General features: G+C 40.9%; 2 protein-coding genes across 2 annotated transcripts in view; one reads left to right on the plus strand and one right to left on the minus strand.

Moving 5' to 3' along the window:
* LOC101853092 (mucin-17) overlaps window positions 1-17,083 on the plus strand; it is a gene marked incomplete in the record, with an annotated part of 48,441 nt that extends 31,358 nt beyond the window's left edge. The window contains 2 exon segments of the mRNA XM_013083229.2: window positions 1,076-1,339; window positions 13,035-17,083. Coding sequence (XP_012938683.1) covers window positions 1,076-1,339; window positions 13,035-16,939 — 4,169 coding nt within the window.
* Window positions 17,084-26,681: 9,598 nt separating this feature from the next.
* The window catches only part of LOC101849378 (neuroligin-4, Y-linked), a 21,404-nt gene continuing 20,121 nt past the window's right edge, over window positions 26,682-27,964 (minus strand). Inside the window, exon 13 of the mRNA XM_005099592.3 lies at window positions 26,682-27,762. Within this exon, the coding sequence (XP_005099649.1) occupies window positions 27,330-27,762 (433 nt within the window). The 3' untranslated portion in view covers window positions 26,682-27,329. The remainder of the gene's footprint in view (window positions 27,763-27,964) is intronic.

Below are 27,964 nucleotides of genomic sequence, written 5' to 3' on the forward strand. Positions count from 1 at the left end.
AGGGGGAGTGGCAGTGAGGATACTATTTTACGTGGTATGAAATAAACTTGAGCTGGGCGTCGTTCGTAACATACTTGACTTAATATCCACTTCCGGGGCCTGGACTCTCGTGACGACCACCACTTTTAATTTATCTTAGGCCTAAAATGGAACAAATGGAGCAAAGTGAATTTCACATTTTTAGTTGGGTTTTTTTATGTCGGGGGATGTATTTTAACCCTTTACTTTTCCCTTTATACCAATACCTGTCATATCTTTCTTTTCTCTTCTTTTTTTCTTGTTATTCTGAGTCCAGATCTATGATTTGGCGTGGGGAGGGGAAGTTGGTTGGAGCTGTAGTCTATGGTAGGCCAACTGTGCAGCTCCTTAAGCTGAGATTTTGTAGTTTCCTAGGGTTTGTTTAGTTTTAGTAGAGGTTTTACGATGCTCGCAACTGCATAAGGTCATATGAGCGCCAAAGGATGGATGTCAACAGAGAAGTCCTCACAGGGAATCATACTTACTCTGCTCACCTCTCTAGCTTCAACAGCACAAAGTCTGCTTTGACTATCAAGGCGCACCGGAAATATCGGGTCACAAGAGTGTGACTAACATACAAAAGAAGTAGAGGAAAATGACGATAGTAAGGATTAGGAAAGAAAAAGCAGCAGTTCCATGTTGTAGTTTAGGCACAGTAGTTGTGAGAATGGCATTGTTGGATCAGCCCATTTACAATTCTACTGTGCATTAGAACGAGAAATGTCCCCCCTTTGGGAATTGCCTAAAGACACTTCAGTCCGTGTCACCGCCCGGGGGTTTCTCAGGGTTACCTTGACTCAATCAATCCATTCGCTGCTAATGTCGGACGTTTGTAAGTTACTTGTCAAAAGTGCCAATGTGGTAGTAATTTGTTATGCTTCAAGAGAGCGGAAATAACAGGAAACCGGGAAATTGTGATGATGATGATGATGATGATGATGATGATGATGATGATGATGATGATGATGCGGCGGCTGCTGCTGCAGATAATGATCGTGATGATGATGTGTACTGTCTGTCCGATTTTGTATTGTTTTTTTTTCCTTCTTTTTTCCAGCCAAAAAGAGCAACAAACGAAAAAAAGACTCGAAAAGCGCTCCCAACAAGAGGACCGTGTCGTTCCCTCCGATGTTTGCCACCATCGTGGAGAAAGTGGAGGAAGAGGAGAAACAAGGGAAAGAACTGGAGACCCTCCCGCCCTCGCCCATGACTGACTTCTACTACGCCCTGACCCTCAAAGGACGCCAGACGTGGCCTACTTTCGTCGGAGACTGGGCCTTCGCTAACGGTGCGCAAGATTTGAACCATACCCGTCGCAGAAGTAAGATAAAGTTGAGCGTTTGGCGTGGCGTGAGGCAGCGACTTGAGAAGCCGTGTGGCGTAGCTGCAGCTGCTGCTGTCCTCGTGTGCAGTGTTGTTGCGATCATGTAGACTTAGAATAGATCTAGTACACTCCTCCTCCTCCTCCTCCTCCCCTAGCTCTGCTGCTGAAAACATTGCAGTTTCTTTGGGTCCTGATCCTTGTCCAAAAACCAGCAATCGACGCCCTTCCTCCAAGTTTTTATTTTTGCTCACTGTTGTGCATACATCTACAGACCAAAAAAACAAAACAACCCTATAAAGTTGTCTGGGGTCATAGTTGCAAAAACAGGGGTTGAAAATAGACAAGTATATATATATATTAATATCTTCTTAGGGGAATGAAAAAAACCTTTTTTAGATCGTCTAAAGTTCTCTAGGAACACACGCACAAAACCTGAATAATTGAAAATAGACAAGTTTAAAAAGTTGTCGTTAGAAAAGAGATGATTGTCTCAAGCAGTGCTGGCCAACCTGAGCGCTGTGATCTAAGAGTGGTGACTTTGATGGGCGCTGGGTAGTGGCAGGTACTGTCTAATATCCCACACTGAAAACCATAATAGTGGTGGGTGGTAGCTTCTAAAACGTGGCAAAAGTGGGCGCTAGTTCCAGAAAAGTCAACAACTACTAGTCTAAATAAATGATTAACAATTGCACAAAATGTACTTAAAACAAAGACTTTTACAAGATTGTCTGAATGGTAGTCACGTTTGCTAATGACTTTGAAAATCGGAGAGCCTGTTGGCCTACATTGATATCAATCCATTATATGGGTTGATTTTATTTTATTTTTCTGTAAACAGCTGCTTTCTAATTCATTTTCCCACTGTCTGGTAACTAAAAAGCAACGTTTGGTACTCGTTCATCATACATCGAGGACGTATTCAAAAACACGTGAAGATATTTATGATTTGGTGCACTTAATTAAGAAAGATAAGCTTAACGTCACTATTCATACAGATATAATGTCAACTCCGGTTTCAGTGCGAATGATGAACTACTCGAATTCGTGCTTCAAATTAGTGTAACAGTTTAAAATATGCCAGAACAACATTGCCTTTGTTCTGCTGATAGGACGTTTAGATCTAGGATGGTCATGTGAGGGGTGTAGATCTAGTAGTAAAAAATTACAATGGCAGCAAGTTGGAAAAAGTTATAACTGTTGTGGGAAGTGAAAGTAACTATCCATTGACGTAACGTATTTACTGTACGTACATTATGTACTCGTACTTGTATACTCCGTGAGGATGCACATTTTGGTATTTCTCCAACTCTTGAGGTCGCGTTTTTTTTTGTGAGCAGGGGAAAAGAAGCACAACAACTTCGTTATCCTTGCTCCTTGCATTTTTTAAAAAAAATTCTTTTTTCCTTTTCTAAACCTTCAAAAGACAGGCAACAATATTCAGACTATTAATACTATCAAAAAGATACAAATTCCTGTTTCTGACTTTGTGTATGATGGTTTGAAATGTGCCTAAACATTGCTGTTGGTCTGCTGCTAATCGGTCATAGACTATGACTATATTGTGTTCTCTGGGAACTTGACGAGCTAAGTTCACTTTCGAGTTTCTTCTGGCGGATGTCAGAATTGACCAGTGCTCATTTGTGTGCATTGTTCTGTCATACTTTAGAACGAACTCAAAACTGATATTAACAATAACACTTTTCCTGTTGGCTATTTGAAGTTTCATCTTAAACACTCTTATACTCTGTCCAGTTTTTCTTTCCGAAAGGTCTAGTTGAGGTCTCCATACCTAAACTGCTACTCACATCCTGGTTGTCTACTCTCGTTGGGAGCAACATGGACGTAGCCATGACGCCATGTGCAAAAATATAAAAACAACAACAACAGCAACTACAACAACAACAACAACAACAACAACAACAACAACAACAACAACAACAACAACAAAACAACAACAGTAACAAAGACAACAAAACAAAAAGATTTTAGATTATTTCCAAAGAAGGGATACCTCAAATAGACCTTAACTGCCGGTGGCAGATAGTATTCTAGTAAGATGCCCAGAATGGTAGGTGCATAATGATAATCCATTATATTACCATCTTTGATGTGGGGTCCGCTGCGCTTGCTCGATTGGCTTTTTTCTGACCTCAGTTGCTTTTAGTGCAGGATGTGTGTCTCGTAGCATTATCCAATATTATATAACTATCTTCTGTTGTAATAGCATTTTTCTGTTTTCTTTTAAAAGTATTTGCTGTGTTCTGGGTCTTTTAATCTGGATCTAAACAGCATCGTGTATCAATCACTACACAGAGGGAAATATAGTAATCAATCTAGCAGTAACGCACTGGGAATGTTATTGAGAAGTTGCGAGTTCGAATCACAACTTTGTTGTTAGATTTTGCGTTCGTTTCTTCGGAAACTATGAGAGGAACACTGAAAAAAAGGAAGGATTAGGACGAGAAAAGAGTAAACGTTCAAAATGAAAAAGAACAAAACATTTGATGAAAAGAAAGAAAACAGGGACAAAAAGATAGTGATAGAAAAAAAGAGCTGTGTTTGTGTAAATGAAAGAGAGAGAGAGAGCGAGGGAGAGAGAGAGAGAGAGAGAGAGAGAGAGAGAGAGAGAGAGAGAGAGAGAGACAAGAGAGATTCCTTATTTCCTCTTCACATTTTTCTCTGAAGATATCTGATATCTCGAAAATTCTGTCCTACATATTTATCTATTGAATCAGCAACGTTTTTTTCCGTTCATATCGTGCCAAACTTTTGCTGCGCGTTGCACTGCTAAAGCTCTTCTTTATCTTACATACAGCTTTCAGGGACTGCATTCAGAACCCAATAAGGTTTTTTTCTGAACATGTAAACTGGTGTAACTTAAATCTTTCTTGTTTCATATTTAGAGGGTTTTAACACATGATTCTTAGATTTTCTGATTTCTTTGTGCACTACGCTATCAAACGTCAGTGGCTAACTATCTCAAAACGAAAAACTTTTTTAAACTTTAAAAAGTCGGGTGAAGTATGAGTCTTAATCTCCTTTCAAAACACTGATGTTGTCAACGACACTGGATGTCCAGTATATCAGTTTATCTCCGATAGAGTAAAAACATGTTGGTAAAAGTATATTAGACTTCTTTAACAACAACAGAAACAGCCTATATTCAGGAACTTTCTTCTGGGGGGATCGAACCTGGCCAGCTAGCGTCACTGTCATGAAGTGTACCATTTACTATTTACTATGCTAATGCTGCCTATAATTACGTATATATGAAAATATAAGATAAACATACAATTAAAAAAAGATTTAAAAAAAAAAGAAAGATTTATCCCAGTTTCGGCAACGGGGCACCAAGCCTATGAGGAAGGTGTGCATGCGATGTCAGTGGTCGAAGGTAGTGCCCTATAGTCGTCGTATATATCCATTGTGACCTTTTGGGTTTTGGCAAACAATGTTACAGCAGTATGCATGATACAGCTTTACCTGGGAGGTAGACATAGAGAAAAGAGATTGCCTAAGACCCCCCCCCTCCCTTTTCCTTCCCCCTTTTTGATCTTGACTTCCTTGACGTCATTTTGTTTTTTCTGTGGTACGGAATTTTCAAATTTTGATTTTTATATATCCCTACCCCTTGAGCAAACATGCATGGCAGTCGTAGTTGTAGCCAATAGCGAGTTTCGATGTCGAATGACTTGACGGCACGACTTTCGACTTCCGACTTTTTCGCAAGGTCGCATTGAGTGCACACTCTCCAGCTGGATTACGGCCCCTGGTGGTACCGTAGTTAGTTGTAGCATTTATTCATCAAGATTAATTTCCCCTTCTCTCTACAGCAGCAGACGAGTCGAGACCGGCGCCAGAATCTCTGGCCAATGGGGACGCAACTCCGGGTCAAGGTCGAGCTGCAGCACGCAGAAGTCTGCGGAGGAGCGACCTTGCGGCACGGGCAGAAGCCAAAAAACAACAGAGGAAGGAAGAAGAAGAGCGAAAGAAAAAGGAGGGGGAGGAACAAAGGAAGAAAGAGGAGGAAATGGAGGAGGCTAGGAAAAAGGTTGAGGTGAGGGAGGAAGAGGAGAGGAAGAAGAGGGAAGAGGCCATGAAGCTGAGGAAGAAACAGAGGGAGGAGAGATTGTTGAGACAAGAGGAGGAGAGAAGGAAAAGAGAGGAGGAAGAGGAGGAGGAAAAGAAAAAGAAAGAAGAGGAAGAGAGGCGACGGAAAGAAGAGGAAGAAAAGAGGAAGAAAGAAGAAGAAGAGGGGAGACGGAAAGAAGAGGAGAAAAAGAGAAAGAGGGAAAAAGAAGAAGAAGAACGAAGGCTGAGAGAAGAGGCTGAAAAGAAGAGACTTGCTGATGAGAAGAGGAAAGAGGAAGAAAGAATACGCGAAGAATCAGAAAAGAAGAGAAAAGAGCAAGAACAAAAGAAAGAAGAAGAGAGAAGAAAAGAAGAGGCAAGGAAAAGGGAAGAGGAAAAGAAAAAAGACGAAATAAGAATAAGAGAAGAGAAGAGAAAGAAAGAGGAAGAGGAAGAGAAGAGGAAACGAGAACTAGCAGAAAAACAAAGGTTAGAGGAGGAGAAAAGAAAGCAGCTGGAAAAGAAAAAAGAAGAAGAAAAGAAGAAAGAGGAAGCAAAAAGAATTGAATTAGAGAGACAGAAGGAAAAGGCTATCAAAGAAGAAGAAGAAAGAAAACGAGCGGAGGCGAAACAGAAGTTGGAGCAAGAAAGACAGAAAGAAGCAGAGGAGCGGAGTAGAAAGGAAGAACTCCAGAAAAAACAGATAGCAAGAAAGAAAAAAGAGGAAGAAGAAGAACAGGCTAGAATTAGAAAGGAAGAAGAAGAGAAAAGAAAATTAGAATTGAAAAAGAAAGAGGAGGAACGAAAAAGGCAGGAGGAGAAAAAGAGAGTAGAGGAGACATCAACGATAAAGCAAAAATCACGTATTTTAGAAAACCAAGAAAATGGCCGAGATGTTTCTATAAATTCCCAAACATCGGCCACAAAGCTTGCTGCAAAAGATCCCCCGCAAAGCGCTGTAAACAAAGAAGGAAGACACTTGAACCCTCACCAGGAGGAGGAGCCTCAAAGAAAATCTCCAGGTCGACAACTGTTGAAGCCTTCCTCCAAACTCAATGAGAAACTTGCTAAGTTTTCCAGCTCGGAAGAGACGATTCCTCACAACTTCAGGTCTGTAGATAAGGGGCCGACTAGTGTCTCCACAGACTTGTCCGAAACTGCAAAAAGGACTGACCTAAAAAAGTTGTCCCCATCTCGACAAGAAAACATTCCAAACGATTGTACCAAAAGAAAAGATATCGAGGTGCTCCCGGCTAAAGCTCTCCCGGAGAAAAAGGAAGTTTTAGCGGTCTCCAAGTCGAGAACGACGCTGCCGGATGACGAAAAGACTAGAGCAGATCTGAAGATGAAACAACAGCAGCAGAAAGAAGAACTTAAAAGGAAAGAAGAGGAAGAGGCTAGGAAAAAGAGAGAGTTACTAGAGCTGCAGGAGAAGGAGGAGTTGAGACGGCAGTACAAGAAGGAGCAGATCCGAAAGGAGCAGCTTCGTCGTCAACACGAAGAGGAAATCAAGAGGAGAGAAGAGAGACAGAAGAAAGAAGCGGAGGCTAAACGACAACTGCGAAAAGAGGAGGAAGAACAGGACACCAACAAAGAACAAGGAGATGTGAAGAAAAGAGAAAGTGTATCTTTTGAAGACGAGAATGAGGTGAAAGTTTACAAGAGAGACTACTCTTTCGCTGATCTCCGAAAAACCTTAGAGTCTCAAGTAGGAGGGGAGACAATAAACGCGGAGGAACATAAATATTGGGATGATATTCTGGAGAAGCACGACTACTCCATCAGGGATATCAAGAAAACTTTTGACCCAAGCTCTTCCTCCGGTAGCCCGTCAGAACGCCAGTCGAGGTCCAGAGTCCGCCGCAACAGCATTGAGCTGGACACAGAAATATTCCGGATGAAACGGTCATCATCCATCACAGACCTGCGAGAGGCATACACAAAATCTCTGGACAGGCCAAAGAAAAAGGCGTCTGCGGAGAAGAAGAGAGTGAAAGACGAAGAGTTTTTGAAAATGGCAGCTCCGATAACGGATCTGCGCCAACAGTTTACGAGCGGCGCTGCTGCTACCCAGCTAGCTCAAGACAGGGGAATGGTCAAATCATCTTCTTCCAACTTCTCCTCGCTCACTGCACTAGCCGCCCAGTCGTCATCCTCCTCACTATTATCCTCGCAAGGGTCGTCTTCCATATCAATGACGATAACCGAAACGACGACAACGAAAATATCGGCCTCAAAAAGGCACCCAGAACTCACGAAGCTCGCAGTGAATGTGGCCTCAAAGCGTTCCTCATTCCACGAGATGGTCTCTCAAGCTCAAAAAGAACTTATCCCAGATAGGGATAGGTCCAAAAAACGCATGTCAGTGCACGGGTATGATTCTTACGGGAGTCGGGAAATCCCGGTATACCGCCGTGCGGCTGGCTGGTCTGATGATATAGGGAAGACAGACACTCTGGGAAAACCCGGTCACCGCAAAGAGACGTCACTATCTCCAACGGGAAATCCCCATGACAGAAGCACTGTTTCACCGAGTTCCCCGGATGATACGGCCAGAGTCCGGCCGTTTGTCTACAACTCTATCCGCACCATTGCCAGACGTAAGTGGCTTTTGTAAGGATGTAGACTTTGTTTGGAAGTGGCTTTATTGGTAGGGAAATGGGGGGGGAAGGTAGGTTGAAGAAGAATACAAGTGTTTTTACAACCTCGTTGACACAATTTAGAATATTGATGAGTCGGATTTCCTCCCTGTCTTTTAAAAATACATTTTTGGTAAGTGTTTCACGGCACTTGCAACACAATGCGGTATTATAATTGCCGCAAGATTAGAGCTAGGTGTTACAAGAGAGTAACAAACACAAAAAAGAAGGAGCAGAGATAAGGACGATAGATGTTTGATAGGAAAGAAGGAGCAAATCACACCAGAGCACCTGCCAACCACCTACAACCATCCCTGTCTGTTAGGAATAATCTGGGCCAAGAGAAATACAGCCCGAAAGACCGAGATACTCGATAAAAACAATCTCCCTACACGGGAATGAAACTCGTGTCTTCTACGTTTGACGACGAAGCACTTAAACACCATACCACAGAAGCTGTTAGATGTGATGAAACGGACTGTGATGTGATAGGATAGGATGGGATGGGATGGGATGGGATGGGATGGGATGGGATAGGATTAATTTATTCAACATTGGAAAAAAAAGTCCAGTTCATTGTCAAACTAGTGGTTTGGCTTTTTTGGTGTTGCACCAAAGATCGTGTATAACAAGACTCCTCTCTTCGAGTCAATTACAAAAGCGTCTTCAAAATTTGGTGGCGCCCTCTTCGAAAAAGCGCAAACTTATCGAACAGAGTTACCTTACTTGTGTGAAAAAAGACAATAAAAGAGAAACCCACAAACTATACTATTCCTATTCTTCTTCTGGAGAAACGATAGATATCTTCAAAACAAAGACTGCAGCGCCATCTGAAGCAATGTGCGGACTTTCGAGGACACTTTTTTGGCTCAGTGAACAATCTTGTTATGTGCGATCTTTGGTTGCACGCAGGAAACACGAGTTCGATTCCACGGAGAGAAAATTGATTTTATCAAGTATTTCCATCTTTTTTTTTTTGGTTTGCTGAAGCAGTCCTCTCCTCACTGAGATTCTAAATTGTGAAAATGGAGACGTACCCCCCCCCCCCCTAAGGGCAGTGTTACTGACTGAAGTTGTCTTCAGGCCATTCCCAAAGGGGAGATGTTAACGTGTTCTTAAAAACAGTATAAATGTAAATGGGGTGATTTATCAATGTCATGCTCATACTGTGCCGGAACAACATAGCAGGAGGAACTACTGCTTTTTCTTTCCTCATCACTACTATCGTTATTTTTCCTCTACTTCTTTTGTATGTTTGTCACTCTCTTGTGAACTGCTATTTCCGGGGTGCCTTGATAGTCGAAGTAGACTTTTGTTCTGTTGAGGCTAGAGAGGTGAGCAGAGTAAGCTTGATTCCCAGTAAGGACTTCTCTGTTGACATCCACCCCTTGGCGCTCATATGACCTTATGCAGTTGCGAGCGTCGTAATACCTTACTAAAACTAACTAGGAGACGTAAACAAGTGTATGATTCCATTAATCAGAGACAGCTGACCTGCTTTGCCACACTACGTTGTTAGGTCCAGAAGAGAACCAGGAAGAAAGGGTTAAATGTTTGGGATTCGAACCTAGCCTAATCGACGAATGAGAGATTAACAACTGTAATCTTTTGGATGGCCGTAGCTGTGTCATTTGATTTCAACGGATCACTGGGAAGATACATATTTGCATACAAATGTGTGTGTGTGTGTGTGTGTGTGTGTGTGTGTGTGTGTGTGTGTGAGGGGGGGGGGGTTGGTGGGTGGGTGGATGGGTGGGTGGGTGCGGGTGCGTGAGCCGGTGCGCGTGCGCGTGTGCTTGTGTCTACGCGTGTAGAAGGGGATGGGAGGGGAGGGGGAGGGGAGGGGGAGGGGAGGGGATGGGGATGAAGAACTCCACAATACTCTCCCCATCGACAGATTTAGATCATTTAGGAGGCGGGCTTCGGTCCTGCCTGTTACGACCAACCCGGTTTGAGAGGAACACAACACCTCTGCAGATACTCAATAAGAATTATCTGCCCACTTGGGAATCAAACCTACGTCTCCTGCTTGCTTCAGTAAGCGCCTAACCGATACAACACAGACGACAGTTATCTCATAATTTATATTATATTCTATAAATTACGTTTCTATATTAACTTGTAGAATGACTCAATGTTATAAATGATTTATTTTATGTCTTTTGCTTTCAATTATGAACAAACTATACATGACTTTTATTTCTGTTCTTTTCAGGGTTTTCTAAGAAGGAGTAAGCTTGTGCTGTGTGATACCGAGACTGACAGTGACAGGGACCTGCTTCATGCTAATTTTATGAAATCATATCATAAGAAAAACCCCACACCAAACAACAACAAAAAACAAAACACTGTACATTTAAAACCACAATTTATAGATAAAGACATGATTCTGAACTCGATCCTACCACCACAAGCTGTATCGTTGAGAGAGGAAGAGAGATGTGTCGTTTGCTGGAGAGCTGGAAGAGAGTACGAGAGCGAAAAAGAACAAACGAAAAGACCACGCAAAACAAAAACTGTCTATAAAAGACCAAAGTATGCCTCTCCACAGATGGGACTGAAGCCTTCGCTTGACAACTTTTCGCACCTAGAGAAATTTAGGGGAGAATTACAAACAGCACCTCACTCAATACGCCTTGTGTACGTTCCACCGTGTGACATGGTTTTACAAAGTCGTTTTGTGATTCTAATCTTTCATTTTGCAAAGGTTTTGTCTTCAGTATTAACGTTGCATTGTTGTGGTTTTTGCTTCGCAAGCAGGCTCGACCATACACTTGTAATATTATGATATACTAGACTGCGCACTCTAGCGTCATTCGGCATCATCAAGGAGTGCACCATTTTACTCTATTTGAAACCAAGATGAAGTGATAGGAAGAACATGTTGCACAATCACAATTATTATGAATTCGACTATAGAGAGATTGATGTTTTGCTCTAATTTGCATGCCCATAAGCCATAAGTCTGGTGTTAAGTGCACTTTTTATTATAAAAACAACAACAAACAAACAAACAAAAAAAAAAACCTACAGCTGCGACCATGACATTGCTCGGTCTAAGATATTGTAATTCACGTCTATGGGCTTGTTGACGTAAAGTTTGAACTTGCTTACTTTGATATATATTACTATTCTAATGTGTTTCCAAAATTTCTGAGACAAAAACAAAAACAAAGACAAAAACAAAAACCAACCTTGCTCTAAAGCTCACCGCTTTCATCCACGATTCAGCACCACGCTTTAAGCTACAGTCTGTTGTCTGCTTGTTTGTTTGTATGTTTGTTTGTTTGTTGGTTTGGTGTACTTGTTGTTTCTGAAAGCTCATTCTGTGAATTAAAGTTCGTATTCAACAGAGTAGGTTATGAACAAACAAAAGGTTCTAGACAGCATAGCAACGATTAGGAAATATTGTACCCTGACTGGAACATTGTGACCATGGTCCCTCAAACCAGTGATTGCCACCATGAATACATTTGTATTATGTTTGTTTATCGAGTAATCTGTCACACATTGTAAAAGCACCGAACACTTCACCGGACCAGCTTGGCTAACATAAGGTTCAAACATTTATTGTAGGTTTACAATGAATATTCATAATCCACAACTTTTGGTGCACAGGTTGTCTAGTCTTGGTGTAAGAACTGAACACCTTTACAAAGCACGCACTCCTCTATAATAATATTTTTATGAATAGATCCAAAAGAAAAGAATCACTGCCATGTATACAAATATAATATTATTTCAAAACTGGCTAATGATAATAATGATAATAATTGCATTTATATAAAAAGCACACATATCCATGCTCTACGGCACACTCTACGCGCTTTACAACTATTATTATAATTATTATTGTTTATTATTATTACTATTATTAAATAATAATAATAATAATAATAATAATAATAATAATAATAATAATAATAATAATAATAATAATAACAACAATAATAATTATAACAATAAAAATAAAAATAATAAATGTTAGAATATTATTCAAAGACTTTTTAATGTAGCCTACCAAATCGGACACGATAGCACAAGGCTTTGTCAATCTAGCGATTGCATGAACAATGGAGAGTATCATTTATGTCAAATTAACTTCACAGTCACGGACTGCTTCACTTGATTTGGCTCTGCAGCTTCTAACAATGATTATACTACTTAGACAGTCACACTGTTGGTTCAACTTCAACGCAAAATGGGTGTGTTCGTAACGGCTCCGCTCACTTCTCTGGCTTTGTTACAACTAAGAAATACATGTGTTTGAAAAAAGATCCCTGTCAATTTAGGAATACAGGGGAAAAAAAAAGATTGAATCGGGTCGAAGGGCCCAAACCTAAAGGCTGGAACAATATAACTACAAAAAAACACGACAAAACAACAACGACAAAACAGCAACAACAACAACAACAACAACAGCAGCAACAACAACAACAACAACAACAACAGCAACAACAACAACATTCAATTTGAAGCATTCTGTAGTTATTCGAAGCATGCATGCAATTATATTATATTTATGTTCTGCATGGTTATTTGCCTAAGCATGTCATTGTTGTATCCATAGCTTCAAATCCTCATGTTTATTGTTAACCAAATAACGAAAAGATGTTAAGGACTGCATGGGAATATTAATGCTAGCATGAATGTACAGATGAATAGTTATCCTGATACAAAATTAGTTATATATATAAACAGTTTGAAGGGATGTAATGTTTACTTTGTAATGTATACAAAATTAAAGCAACTTATTAAGTTTATAATTAAAATTAATATGACCATGTTAATGATCTAAACTTACTCTTCTCAAATTCGTTCACTCGGTGAGAATAACAATACACGACATAATATTTATTGTTTACAGCAGCCAAACGAGTCTAAAAAGTAAACGTAATTTTGGAATTGAATTCGATGACATTAGTCCAAGATTCTTCCTTTAAAGGAAAGGCTCACTACATCGTGCTTCAACTCTTTTGCAGATTCCACGGGTAGTATGGATAGCGAAGGTCTGGACTACACCAGTGAAGAGGAAAGCTCAGATGATGATGATGAGAACGAAGAAGGAGAAGAAGAAGAAGAAGAACAAGGCCCACCGTCTAAAAGGCCCCTTTTCTATTTAGACCACAGTTTAGAAGCAGAAGACCTGGATGGCCCCACGCCACCAGCTGCTGACCTTGCTGTTTGCAACAAGAATTCACTCGATTTGAATCGTCCACGAGCAGAAAATAGCTCGGATGTTGAAAACAAACAAGGGAGAACAAACAACTCTGGGACGGAATCAATGACGGGTAATCCCCAAGCTGCTAAAGGCCTGAAAAGACAAAGCCATGCTATTTTGGACGAAAATCTTAACCCCCAAACAACTACGTTAGGAACGGAAGAAAATAAAAATATTCCGTCATCTACGTCTGTTAAAGAAAACAAGTCTCTTACGACTGAAGCCGTGAACAATGTCGAAACAGGGGAAGATGAACAAGAGGCGGAGATCCCACCTAAAGAAGAAGGAGCTCAGAGAAAAGGACGAGGAAGTGATATACAGCGGGGAAAGATGACTGTCAAATGCGTAAACGTCATCACTCCTTGCGCTAAGGGGGAAGCAACTCCTCCTATCGTTGTTGAGATGTGGGAAGATGACAAGGAGGCAGCAAATGCTAATGACGTCAATAAGTCCGGGGGCGTGCCACCAGCTCTTTCTGTGGCAGAACCCAACAGAGAAGACCGAGAACCCACGCCATTTTTCAGGGACAGCGGGATGAGAAGTCCGACCTTGAATATATCGCCTGGTCAACAGAAGCAGACGATTCCACAGTTTACTTTATCAGCTGACGTCACCGGCGACAGAAATGAGAGGGAACCCACACCTTTCTTCAAAGGCACTTCGACCGCTGCGTCTGAGAACGTCAAACCGCCGTCTCTCAACGTTCCAGGTGCGACATCCTCAGGAGACGGTAGCTCCGAGTTTCACCGAGAGCCGACGCCAATCCCAATGTTTGATAAAAAGGTCACCAGCGTAGGTCAAGGTCACACTTTACAGCTGCCTGGCGCAGACTTCCTCAGCGTCCGTGGCCCCCGCGAGTCCACGCCTTTCTTTACAGAGGAGGAGAAAGAACAAAAGAATCAGCAAAACGAAGCCGGTCTACTTCCCGTGAACCCCCGGAGATTCTTCCCCCTTTCCCTCTCTCCATCCCCGTGCTCATCACCAGGGTCTTCGGCCTCTCCCTCCCCTCTCAATTCTCCAACGTCCTCCCCTTTCCTCGCTCTTCCCTCTTCCCCTGAAGTAGGTTCAGAGGATAGACCACCCACACCTTTCTTTGCAAGTGAAGACGGCCATCACCCGCACTACCACCATCACCTCACTCCCAGAGGCCAGTCTCTGTCGCCTGAGAGACAGCTTCCGATCGAGTCTTTGAAAACAACCATGAACCAAGTTCAAGCTACGATACAAAGAGAGCAGTCACCCGTATCCTACCGAAGCCTGGACTCGAAACGAATTGAAATGTCCAGTAAAATTACACTGAGTTCAGAATCCGCAGCCCCGCAAATGAAAAATCGTCCAGTTAGTGCGTCATCAGAACAAGCCCACATCACTGCTAGCGCAGAAACTTCTTCCTCTCTGCTTGCAGAAAGTGCAGAAGCAAAACCAGCCATCAACGAAACACCACAAGTGTCTCATTCTTCTCCTCCCGCTTCTCACAAAACGATTCAGTCAGCAATAACCGATAAAGCTGTAGGCTTGGATAACAAGACAAATACCTCAAAAAGTAATCAAAACACAAAACAAGGTGGCACCAAACGAGTTGCTCTCTCAGCCTTACAAGTGGCTTCTGCCGGAACAAACCACGGCGGCCCACCCTCTCCAACTCGGTCTTCCTCTCCACAGGTCACCTATCAATCTACAGTCAAAGACACAGCTGGGCCAAAGCCTGGACAGAGCAATAGGAACGCCTCCGCGTCGCCAACTTTTCATGTGACCATAGGGGTGAAGTCAGATCTCCTTATGCAGGCATCTGCATCTGCCAGCCAAACTTCAAGTAGCTCTGTGAATGGTACTTCAAAATCACCCTCAATGCCGGTCGGAGCTACAAAACCCACTACTGTATCTGCCTCCGTTGTTTCCTCATCTGAGCAGACTAAAAATAACAACAACAATAACAACACCAGTTCCACAACAGGAACAACAAAAACAGTTGAGATGAGTAAACGAATTACAACGAAAAGAACAACGACAACAAAGTCAGCACTGTCAAGCTCTGAAACAAAAGTTGTTCAGAAACCTTCAGCGCCACCGAATAGTGCCCAGGGAATATCACCCACACAGTCGGCAACAGTAACCAAGACGACGGTAATACCGGTTGCCGTCGCAACAACGCCCATCTCCGCGAAGTCACAAGATGCCCGCACTTCGGGAATCCCCGCACCACACGCAAAATCTGGCACGCAGCCGGAAAGTACGAGTCAGCACGTCGTCGTAACAAAACCGAGCACCCTTGCCAAACCTGCGGCAAACAACAAGTCTTCGGCAACAACCCTGTCATCACCATCGTCATCACCATCATCATCATCAACAACAACGACAACGACAACAACAAATATGAAAGGCGTCACGAAAGCAGCCAGAACAGCCCAGAACGGGGGCGCCGCGTCAACTGCTGAAATGGCCGCTCACAGAGTTAATGCTACTAAAGAAAACACGAAAACACTCGTTACAACAACCGCCAGAACCTCTGTGGCGCCCACCACGTCACAACCAGCTGGCACTACCACCGCCAGAAATTCTCCCGCGGATGCCAACAGAGCCACTCCAACAGCTTCAAAGATCGCTATCCCCACATCTAAGCCTCAGGGTGGGACTGGGACAAAAATACCCACACCAGCCGGGGGAAATAACCCTGCAAGTACTGAAGCTTCTCCTGCTCACCAAACAACAACAACATCCTCGGCAACAGACGTACGGCAAAATACAAAACCATCATCAGGAATGCTAGCTCAAACGAAAAGCAGCAGTAGTCAGATGGCAGGGAAATCCCCTTCTACTCAGGTCGCTTCAGCGTCACTTGACGCAACCAATGCTAAAAATAGCAAAACCTCTGGGATTTCCTCCGTTTCTCAAAGTGCAAGCACACCCAAGACTTCAGTTCCCCAAAGTTCTCCAACTGGCCCTTCTTCAAGTACGGACCCAAAATCTGTACTCGCCAAATCTTCAGCAATTACGGAGGACGCTAACTCTAAACGGGAATCTAATCCAAACATGGTCAAACCCCGCTCAGTGTGCGGATCGCCTGACCCATCTGCAATTCCTGCCACACTCACAAAAGTCCCCGTGATCTCGGCGCCAATACAGCTGACGTCTGCCATAGCCCAGTCTGTCACGTCTGTTCCGGCAATTCCCCAGGCACTTTCCCGCCCTCCGGTGTCTACGGCACTCGAGCACGTCACGACGGGAAACGGAAACGGGAAGGCGGGAAGTAAATCTGGAAGTGGAACAGCAGTTCTGCCCAGATTCTCATCCTTACTGAAATCGAAAAATGCTGGCCCGGATGACAAAACGAAGAGCAAAAACTCTGACACGGCACCTCAAAAAGGAGGAAAAGTGAAGAAGGTGAAAGTTCACAGTACTAAATCAAAAACTAAACTGTCGTCGGAACCTAGCAGCGGGGATTCGGCTGTTTCCGGGAGAACTCGGCGTCGTAAAAGTAGCGGAGCGAGCCGAAATCTCGTGAAATGTTCACCGTTCGGCCGGTATACGACAGAAGGTCTGATCCTTATTCTGTTCGCCACTGCCTTCTGTCTGCATCTGCAGATGGGAGTGGAGAAGTTCGTCTGCTACATCCTGGCTTCCTACTACACCTTCTGCGTTCTTAGAGTGCTTGGACTGCTAGACTGATGTGTTGACAATTCTAGTGTTTTAGCTAGGAGATGTTAGTCCTTTAGGCTAGTGTAGACAACGGCTTCATGATACACTGTATTCTATTAAGTGATTCATATTGAGTGAGCCCGTTTTGATTTTTTTCCCTGTGATATGTGAAAAGAGAGAGAGAGAGAGAGAGAGAGAGAGAGAGAGAGAGAGAGAGAGAGAGAGAGAGAGAGAGAGAGAGAGAGGAGTGAATTTATAATCTTATTTCATCTATCGAAGTCACTACATAGGTTATATTGTTATATTATTCCCTTGACATCACAGTTCGTGAGTGTTGTCAAAGGCAAAGAGCTTTCATTCATAAACTCATTGCGTAAGGCGCCCTGAAAACAATTTTGCTTGTTTCAAGAACACTTTCTTCTGATTTCAACAAAAATGAAAGATAAATAGAAAATTATTGCCAAATAGCCTTAAAGGTCAAGCTCAAGAAAATTGTCATAGTTCGTTTTGTGGGGGTTTTTTCTTTTTGGTCTAGTGTCTGATACAATATTTGCTTTTTGATACAGTACGGTGATTTCAAAGAAATGCTTAACTGTGAAATTATGGCTCTAGTTTCTGTTTTATTTTTTTTCCTTCTACCAGACAGAAGTAGGTCACTGCTAAAAAAAGGAAAGGAAAAAAAACAAACCCGGGTCACTCGGACCACCGGAGACAAAAGTGGAGCTAGTGGAAGGAAAGCTGAATTTGAAGCAAGTCAAGGAACAAGAAGTAAATCCGAAGTGTAGGACATGCAATTGATCAACTATTCACTTTTTTAACGACGAATTTTGTTGGCGAACCGAATAGAACGGTCATTTATTGCAACAGGTCCCAGCTATGGACTCGGATTTGATGTTGACACAAAATGGAACCCGAGGACAGGAACCGGATTAAATTTTTTCAGTCACCGAAGGGAGTCTGAGCACAGGAACCGGATTGGAATCTAACCTCTCATTTACGGGGAGGAAGGGCAGTCGAGGCATAGGAACCTGATAGGATGTTCATCTCCTGAAATAATCATCAGGTTTTCATTTACATCGGTAAAAACGAGCCTGAGCTCAAGAATCGGTGAGATCAAACGAGTTCTCACTAAGGATCCGGGTCGGATTTCCAATTTCGAAACCGCATCGTTTGGGCATTTACAAAGATGGGAATCTGCTGACGCTACTATCTCCCTCCTCTGAGCAAACAAAAGTCTTCCTTCATGTTATGTACCATAACTCTTTGCTTCGCATTTTGACGGCGCTTCTCTTGAACGCGCAGACAATCGTAATATTCTTATGTCACGTGGCATCTATAATTAGCCATTTTGTTTTTCAGAGGTGCTTCGGGGTAGAGATAATCGTATGGGTATCGATTCAGTTGGCTTAAATAGAGAGCTTCCAGTGTATGTATGTATGTATGTATGTGTGTGTGTGTGTGTGTGTGTGTGTGTGTGCGCGTGTGTGTGAGAGAGTGTGTGTGCGTGCGCACGCGCGTGTGAGTGTGTATGCGTGCGTGCGTGAGTGCTCGCGTGCGCGTGTGCAATTTGTTGTGTGCATAGCATTGTAAAGTAGAAAACATTTCTTACATATTTCAAATATATTGAGTTATGTAATATCTTTTTAGACCGATGGCTGTAAAATAATATGTCTACTGTTCAGCTTTCAAGCAAAAACTTAACTATGTTCAAAGTGTGTACATAAATCCCTCTCGACTTTCAGATTATATTGCTGTTAATAATTCTTAAAATTTATATTTCATTGTAGATTAATATAATACATGTACAATGTATTTCAATTCGCTTTGTTATTACTTTTTCCCCACTTTTCCTTTTAAAAACATAAGTTATTGCTTTGCTATTCTATAACAACATGACGTACTACATTTCCCAGAGAAGAAAGAGGATAACTTTATACTTTATGTATTGCCATCAGATATTTGCTGAATTGCCCCCCTGTTCCTAGCTTATACTTGACCGGTACTAACCTTGTTATTCATTGACCTTTGGATTTTGATTTCACTCCATTTTGTAAACGTTTCATTTCTCCTGTGTGGCCCATATGTGTGTACAATATTAATACGTACATGTTTGGTAGACTGTGGGTGTACATTTGCCTTTTATATGATATCATAAATCCTATTTAAAGACAACGTATTGAATTAGGAACTCTGAATGAAGCATTAAGCCACACACAATATATATATATATATTTGAGATATATATATATATATATATATATATATATAAAAAAAAAAAAAAATATATATATATATATATATATATATATAGCCTATATATATATATATTGACATATATATATATATATATATATATAATATATATATATATATATATTAGTCTTATATAAAATATGGCTTTGGATGCAGTATTTTCCCCCCTTTATGGTGAAAAATGTGATAAATATTGGCCATACCCGCACTGTGACTGATGAGAACTGTGTAAGCATAATAATAATATATTTAATTTAAAACAATCTTTGTGTTGTTTGCAGGGGCTAGAATAATACAATAACATGTTTTTTCATCAGTGACGTCACCTGAGTACAATAAATTGCCTTTATAGAGTTTTCTCTTTCCTCCACCAAGCTTCGGTTTTCTTGTTGGTTCTTTCTTTGGTTTTACTTCCTCAATGATCATATATATACTCTGTCACATTTTTAAGTATACACTGTGTTAAAATGAAAATAGCTAGTTTCACAATGAGTCGATATTCTTTAAAATTTCAGGAATACTAATTCAATCAATTTTAAATACGAAAAAAGCAACAACAATATGGAATGTTAACATAACAGGTTTATTCACGACATGCAAGAGTGTGGGGGTGGTCTACAAAAGTAACACGACCAGTAGCGTTGATGACGGCCTGACATCGTCGCCGCCTTGAATCAATCAATCACTGCACTGCCTGTTGTGGGATGTTATTCCACTCTTCATGCGATGCTCTCTCAAGTTGAGGAAGTGTCTGGGGCTGGGGTTGTCGCATGTTTTTCAACTCACTTCTTGTTAGTCTTGCCGTTTTGAAACGATTCCGTAGATGCGACAGGCGTATAAAAAGATCCTCTCTTGGAGTAGTTTTTCTTCTCCCACGTTGGCGGTGTCGATCCTTTCCTGATTTTGTTGTTTTCTCGCGATCCATTGTTGTGTACACAGTTCTTCGTGTTACATTAAAATGTCTCGCAGCAGTGGAGACTGAGGCACCCCCGCGGATCATTCCAACGAGCTGATTTCGCACATTTTCTCGTACGGCGGGACATCATGAAACGTAGACAAGACAAGTTTTATCACTGGCGAATTGTTACAAAAATGACAAAGCTTTGATGTGTGCTTGCTTTTTTAACAAATCATTGCCGTATCATGAGCAATTCTAAAAAAAACACGAAACATGTAACACGCATGCAGATACAAAACCACTCACGCGTTCAGAAATCTGAAAACAGCTCACCAGCGACAGGTATATCACGTAATCAGTGTGTAAATTTGAAAGTAATTGGTGGCATTGATTTTGTTTTATTGAGATCTTCAAAATGTGTATACTTAAAATGTGACAGAGTATATTTATATTATATCAATAATAGTATAATAATAATAATAATAATAATAATGATAATATAAATAACAGTAATATTATTAGTAATAAAAATAATATAATAATAATAATAATAATAATAATGATAATAAAAATAATTATTATAATTGCATTGATACATAGCACATATTCATGCTCCACAGCAAGCTCTATGCACTTTATGGTTATCATTGTTATTACTCTAGCAGACACTAAAATACATATTATAATATTATGAAGGTGTCCGTGGATTTCGCAGCAGTAGCAGATGAGGTAGTGGTCCGGGGAAGCCTACAGTGCAAACTGCCGGTTAACCCTATCCGTGTCCGTACGTTGTGTTTTACTATCGTATCCATACGACGTGGGGATCTCTGTGCCACCACTTAACTCTATACGTACGTCGTGTTTTACTATCGTATCCATATGACGTGGGTAACTCTGTGCCACCACTTTCCAAAGAGGAAATTTACTCGTTTATCCAATCCGTACGCTTTGTACAGCAGTCTGTCAAAATGATTTTTTTGAGAAATACTGAAAGTTTCAAAGAGACCTTCGTACTAGAAGTATTCTAAAATGTGAAGAATACAACCCCGGGGGTATAAAATGATCCCAGGGCGTCGGATAGGGATAAGCGCCCTGTAAGCTGTGAAGGATTATTGTTGATATTTTATTGTCCTTCTATCAATATGAGCAGGCGTCGGTGGTGTTACGGTTAGGCAGTATTTCCCCACCCCCATTCTGTTGATATCTTGTTTGAGTAAACAGAAGCTCGTTGACACAATAACGGTCGTTTCGAGCTGGGAAGAAGAAGGACAGACAGACAGACAGACAGACAGACAGACAGACAGACAGACAGACAGACAGGCAGGCAGTTAGCTTAAGTAAGTGTTTTACGGCACTTGCAACACAACATAATAAGGTCATATACGTGCTGAAGATTAGAGGTATTACAAGAGAGTAACAAACACAAAAAAAGGAGAGGAGATTAAGACGATAGACTTTTTATAGGAAAGAAGAAGCAAACCACACCAGAGCACTCGCCAACCACCCACACAGACAGACAGAAAGAAATAACAGGGAAAGAAAAGAAGTAGGACCTACCCACTCCAGAGGGGTGGAAAATGTGATGGATGTTGGCAGTACCAACACTGTGCCTGATGAGATCTGTAATCAAAATCATAATATTTCAGTTGTAGTATGTGTTTTACGGCACTTGCAACACGATAAGGTCACATAAGCACCGAAGATTAGAGGTGTTACAAGAAAGTAAAATCACAAAAAGGGAGGGGAACACAAACAAGAAGGAGGGGAGATAAAGACGATAGACGTTTGATAGGAACGAAGAAGAAGCAAATCACATCAGAGCATCCGCCAACCACCCACAATCATGATATTACAAACAAACAAACAAACATAACATTATAATAGTAAGCAACACAACTTCAGTCAATTTTTTCTAGTGTGTAAATAAAAAATATATTTACTGTTTTATCTTTACAAGGAATGTTACAACATTTTGTAAACTGGAAGGTACAAACCATGTTAGATAAAATGCTTAGTACCTCTTCCATACAAGGAATGTATCCATAACAGCAATAAGGCAACGAAAAGCATTTATATAAAAATTACGTATAAAAATTCAACACAATTCACAACAAATCACATCACAACCATAGTATGAGCACGACGTTGTGGAATCAGGCGCTCGTGAATTTTTGGGCGCACGTGGAGTTATTGATATCACCTGAAAGCTTATTCATTTGCCTTGCTTTCAATGTAAAAAAAACCCATCTTGCTTGAATAGAAGTCGAGATATTTACGATTGAAGAAGGTGGGAGTCGCCTGGTTTCAGTGGTTAAATCAATGAGAAAATGGCCACTAAAGTTTGGGAACTTCAATACCTTAAGAGCCCTTGAAAACCGAAAATTACATTACATATTGTGGCCTTTAAACAGTAAAATTTTCAGTAAAATTCACATGAAAATATGTTTTCATATGAACGAAAAAGGTATTTAGCCAAAAAATAAAATTTAGATAAAAGTGCCAGACTGTTGGAAAAATGCTTTTTTTTTCCACAAGCGTCTGATTCCACCACAATGCCTCACATATCATTTAGCACTGTATTATTTCTATCATTATGTACATGAAGGATTCTTGAGCAAACAGCTGCCTCAGGCCTGAGCATTAGAGCGAACTTAACTCAAGGCTCATAAAAGGCTATAAAGCTGACAGATGCCGTCTTGTGTGTCTGTTTTAGTTTTAGTAAGAGTTTTACAGTACTTGCAACACAATTAAGTCATGATCATACAAATGTTAAAGATAAGAAGCGTTACTAGAGAATGACATACAAACAAAACAATTTTTTTAAAGACTATTAGAAAAAGAAAAAAAAAAAGGAAAGATAAGGACAAAAGATGTCATGTTTGATAGGAGAGAAGGTGCAAACAAACCACACCAGAGCATCCGCCATCCACCCACTTTGTTTCTATTTGATTAAGGAGAAGCACACTGCCACAATGACACATTTGTGAGAGTGAGGGAGAGGGAGAGGGAGAGGCAGAGGGAGAGGCAGAGGGAGAGGGAGAGGGAGAGGCAGAGGGAGAGGCAGAGGGAGAGGCAGAGGGAGAGGCAGAGGGAGAGGCAGAGGTACACAAGAAGATTCAACAACCTGAGTGGTCCTGCCCCGAAAATCCCAACCAGATTCTTACTGGAACTAGAAAATTAGTTTTCGTACGAGTTTTAAGGCACTTGCAACACAATAAGGTCATATATAAAGGCCGTAGAATAGATATGTTACAAGAGAATAGTGTATACAAAAAAGAACGAGAGATAAGGACGATAGATGTTTAATAGGAAAGAAGGAGCAAATCACACCAGAGCACCCGCCAACTACCCACAACTAGAAGCTGATGGGCTGTAGTTTTAGTAAACGTTTTATGGCACTTCCAACACAATTAGGTCATAATATAAGTGCTGAAGATTAGAGGTGTTACAAGAGGTGTTAAAGGTGTTACAAGAGAGTAACGAATGCAAAGAAGAAGGAGGAGAGATAAGGTTGAAAGATGATTGACGGGAAAGAAGGAGCAAACCACACCAGAGCATCTGCCAACCACCCACTGCTTGTTTGCTTGTTTGTTTGTTTGAGTAAAAGGAAACATGTTGGCACAACACCCCTGACTTAGAGCAGGAAAAAGGCATGACAAGAGAGGAACAACAGAGGAAATGAAAAGAGGTAGGACCTACCAGTGGCTTTCTCAACCACCACGGACATGGTTTCCCCAGGAACATTTATCAAACACGTGATTGACTCAATATTCCTTTAACAAGACACTATTTTGGGGCACATTCTGTGGCTACCACATCCAATGCAACAGTCATAAACGATATGTAACGAACGATATGTCAACAATTTATGACAGCAAACTTTCAATCACAACCTGTAAGTGGTATTATGATTTAAAATTCTCATCCACAACTTGTGGTATCATTTTATTATCACTGCAAACTGCTGCTCTCAACCTATGGAATTATGATTGCAAAAATCTCACTCACTGCCTGCAGAATAATAACTGCAAAATTTCACACACAACCTGTGGTATTATGATTGCAAACTTTCACTCAGAACAGGTGGCATTATAATAGTAAACTTTCACTCAGAACAGGTAGTATTATGATTGCAAACTTTCAAACACAACCTGTGGTATTATGATTGCAAACTTTCACTCACAACCTGGGGTATTATGATTGCAAACTTTCACTCACAACCTGGGGTATTATGATTGTAAACTTTCACTCACAACAGGCTCAACAGGTGGTGTTATGATTGCAGACTTTCACTCAGAACAGGTAGTATTATGATTGCAAACTTTCAAACACAACCTGCAGTATTATGATTGCAAACTTTCACTCTCACAAACGATAGTATTATGAGCAAAATCAACAATTACAACAAAAATGCCGGTACCTCCTCCTTTCTGCCGAGACATATCCAGTGCAAGCTAGGTTGGCCCTGACAGGCAGGTGTGTAAAAATAGCCCACCTCCTAAATGATATAAGCTGTACAAAGAGGGGTGTAAAGTATTTACAAAAATACTACACTACAGTGGAGTCCACTTAAACCAAAAACTTGCAGGATCGCCTGATTTCCTTTGGTTTAGAGATCATGTTGTTGGTTTAGAGAGGGTTGCTCAAATAGCAATGTTAACTGATATGGCACAGTTGGGAATACCATGCTTTTGGCGAAGTTAACTTTTCGAAACATTTTCCTCTTGTCATCTACCTTTTCCAGTGTCTGCAATTTGAGCAGCAGGTTGTGTGCATTGTGCTTTCTCTTCAATAATATTCTCAGCTTGCTTAATGTCACACAGAAAGGGACGAAGGAGCACAAAGTTTTTTTTGTAAGTGTTTTATGGGGCTCGCAACTGCATAAGCTCATATGAGCGCGCGGGACACATTAAACATTTTCAGTTGGAAGGAAATTTTTGAATTTTGCGCAGGTGGCGGCTGAAGTCTACTCTTATCGAATTTAGACAACCAAGGGATCTTTAATGTGCGCAACTTGGATTCTATTTTCTTTCCATTTATCACCATTTCTGGATTAACCATGTTCAGTTCAAGCAGACTCCACTGAATTTAGATTGAGGCTCGCAGTCCTCAAGTTGTGAGTTCTCTACAATGGCACTATTATTACCATGAGATGATCTAAGTCAATCTGTACAAAACATTCACTATACAATAATATGTACATAGACAGCATTATATTGCTGGAGAAAAATGGAATGTAGTCAACAAGGTCGTACCCTCTGTCCTGCACGTTTGTTGAAGATTTTGAAAAACACAAAAGAGGCAGATTTGAAGAAACAAAAATGAAGTTTTCAAGACTGTAGAAAAACATTTTTTTTAAATGATTTCGATCCTAGGAACAGCAACCATTGAACAGAAAGTCAAGGATGGCAATAAGCATACATCAGGCTAAAATTCATTCAGCAGGAATAAAATTCAAAATAATAATGTATGAGTGAAATGCAATCACCATGCTTAAGGCGGAAATTTTTTTTTAGCTCAAGCTGCCAAGATTTTATAAGATCAAACAGTGTCCCCACTTCGAGATGAGAAACATTTTTAAAATAATTTTCAATATAAATCAGTTTACTGTAATAAAGGGATCGCCATAAAACACCAAAACAAACTGTAATAAAGACTTAAAAAAGTTTAGCTTGTCGTGACATCTTGAAAAACTTACAGAAAAAGAAACAGAGGAAGACCAGTAGAGGTAAAAAGTGGGTATTCTGACAATCTGACAATGAATGGATAAGAGCATAATAATATGAGTGCACTGGCTTTCATAAATAAATGACAAAAAGGAATGGAAAGATACCAGTCCAAATGCCGTTTAGCAAAAAACTTGATGATGATGATGATGATGACGCTCATAACAATATGATGCAATATGCTGCTGATAATAAAAGTCATGAAAATTTTTGTTGGGTTGTCCACAGCCAGCAGTAGACAGCATTCCTGAACTATAAAACAAAAAAAGCCCACAGGGAACTATGGAATGTCTTCATTCTCTTCTCACAAACAATGAACAAATTCTACTTCCATGAACAAGGATACCTTTTATAACACAACTTTTTAACGCGTCTATTGACATTAAAAAGCTGCAGCTTGCAATAAACGCAAACAACACAGACGAAGATATGTAACTATAACAGGAATGGAATGCATGTTGAAAACCCCCCCAGCAAAAAACAACTGCAAGCTTACATTTATGCTCAAGTCAAAAGAACCAGTAAATGATGAACCTTTCCATTCATCTATCGGCTTTTCTTACTTCTGTATTACAGTTAATCACACGAGCACACTGTAACTCTCTGACATGGCTAAGGAAGGTTGAAAAATAATTTTCACACAATCTGCAATTATTAAGCAGGAGAATGTGACTCCTTCAGATCTAAAGCCATCAGACTTAAAAAGTCTACCATCATTATGCAGACGAATAATCATGACCATTTATCTCACACTTTTATCTCTTCCCTCCTTCATTAAGAGTTGGGAAAAAAAAAAGATTAAGGTAGTAGAACCCAAGGGAAGAGTGCTTGAAGAGGGCACAGAGAAATGTCGGAATCAGAATTTTTCATTTCAGTGCTTGTCTATTTTGATCTATTGTTTTATTTTGTCCATCAATAGCATTCTTAACAGATAGTCATGTACAAGAGACATATTTAGAACAGTCAACTTATGTTGGTGACTTTGCATTCAAAACAGTTGATACCGGTGCATATCCTTGAGCAAGATACGACAACCCAAAGTAAAAAAAAAAAAGAAAAAAAGGAGGGTGCTGTACAGCGGTCAACAGCAATGGCATGTAAGATTGTCCATAAGGGTGAGACTTCCATTTATTGTACTGGAAGCCTATATTGTACTATCAGTTGAAACCCATTTTTTCTCGGATGGATCTATGAAAATGCTATTTTATTCTATTTTAATTTGTTCAGCGTGGACTAATTCAACAGCTGCGATAATCTTGTCAATAGCACTACATGACATAGTAAACAATGTAATATTAGTGTCACTTTGTTGAGAGGATCGCTTTTGAAACTATGACCTCTGTACTGTCGTAAAGTGCACTGAGCATATACCAAGTGGAAATGTGCTATATCAATGTCACTTTTTATTAATATTATTATCATTATCATCATGACACAGAGTAATGGTGCCAAAAGTTTGCACACTGCAGGATCAATAACGACAAAAACATTCAACGCTGTCTTCGACTCGCAAAATTAGATCCTAATTATGCAGGGAGCGTCATCAAACAGCAGTCGAGTCGTTGTGCTCTTGTCGTCGCAGATTGTACCGCGGAGGATTGTCTCCCCCGTTTCTGCGCAGGTTGTGAGCTCTCCGGTCCGAGTACGGCCTCTCTTCTTCCTCCCTGCGGTGGTTGTATGTCGGCCTCTCCTCCTCCTGGCGCCGGTAGTTGTAGTTTGGCCTCTCCTCTTCATCATCGCGCCGATTGCTGTATGCAGATCTGTCTTCTCGTGGTTGCCTGGCGCCACGATAGTTGTCGCTCTCCGCCTCCGTGCGCCGGTGTCCGTCGTAGCTGTCGTCTTCCGTTCTGCGACCGCTGTAGTAGGTCGGCGGCGGCTCTATGTGATGAATGCTGCGGTCTTGATCTTTGTAGAAGGTCATGCTGTCTTCTTCCGTCTTGCGACTCAAGGTAGGAGATGCTTGATATTTAGGATATCTGATGTTATAGAGAAAGAATAAGAAATGTTTGAAAGGACATGAGTAAGGACAGCATTGCTTTATAGTCTGTTTAATCAAAGAGCATTCTTGCTTATAAAATGTTGTTAAATAGACAGATGAATACAGACAGGAATAGAGAGAACTGGGTAAAGGAGGGATCCACCAAAGTATCTCCCCAAAAGACATTATTTAACACCCCC

This window comes from Aplysia californica, unplaced genomic scaffold (genome assembly GCF_000002075.1).
Source record: "Aplysia californica isolate F4 #8 unplaced genomic scaffold, AplCal3.0 scaffold00219, whole genome shotgun sequence".
Taxonomy (NCBI): Eukaryota; Metazoa; Mollusca; class Gastropoda; order Aplysiida; family Aplysiidae; genus Aplysia; species Aplysia californica.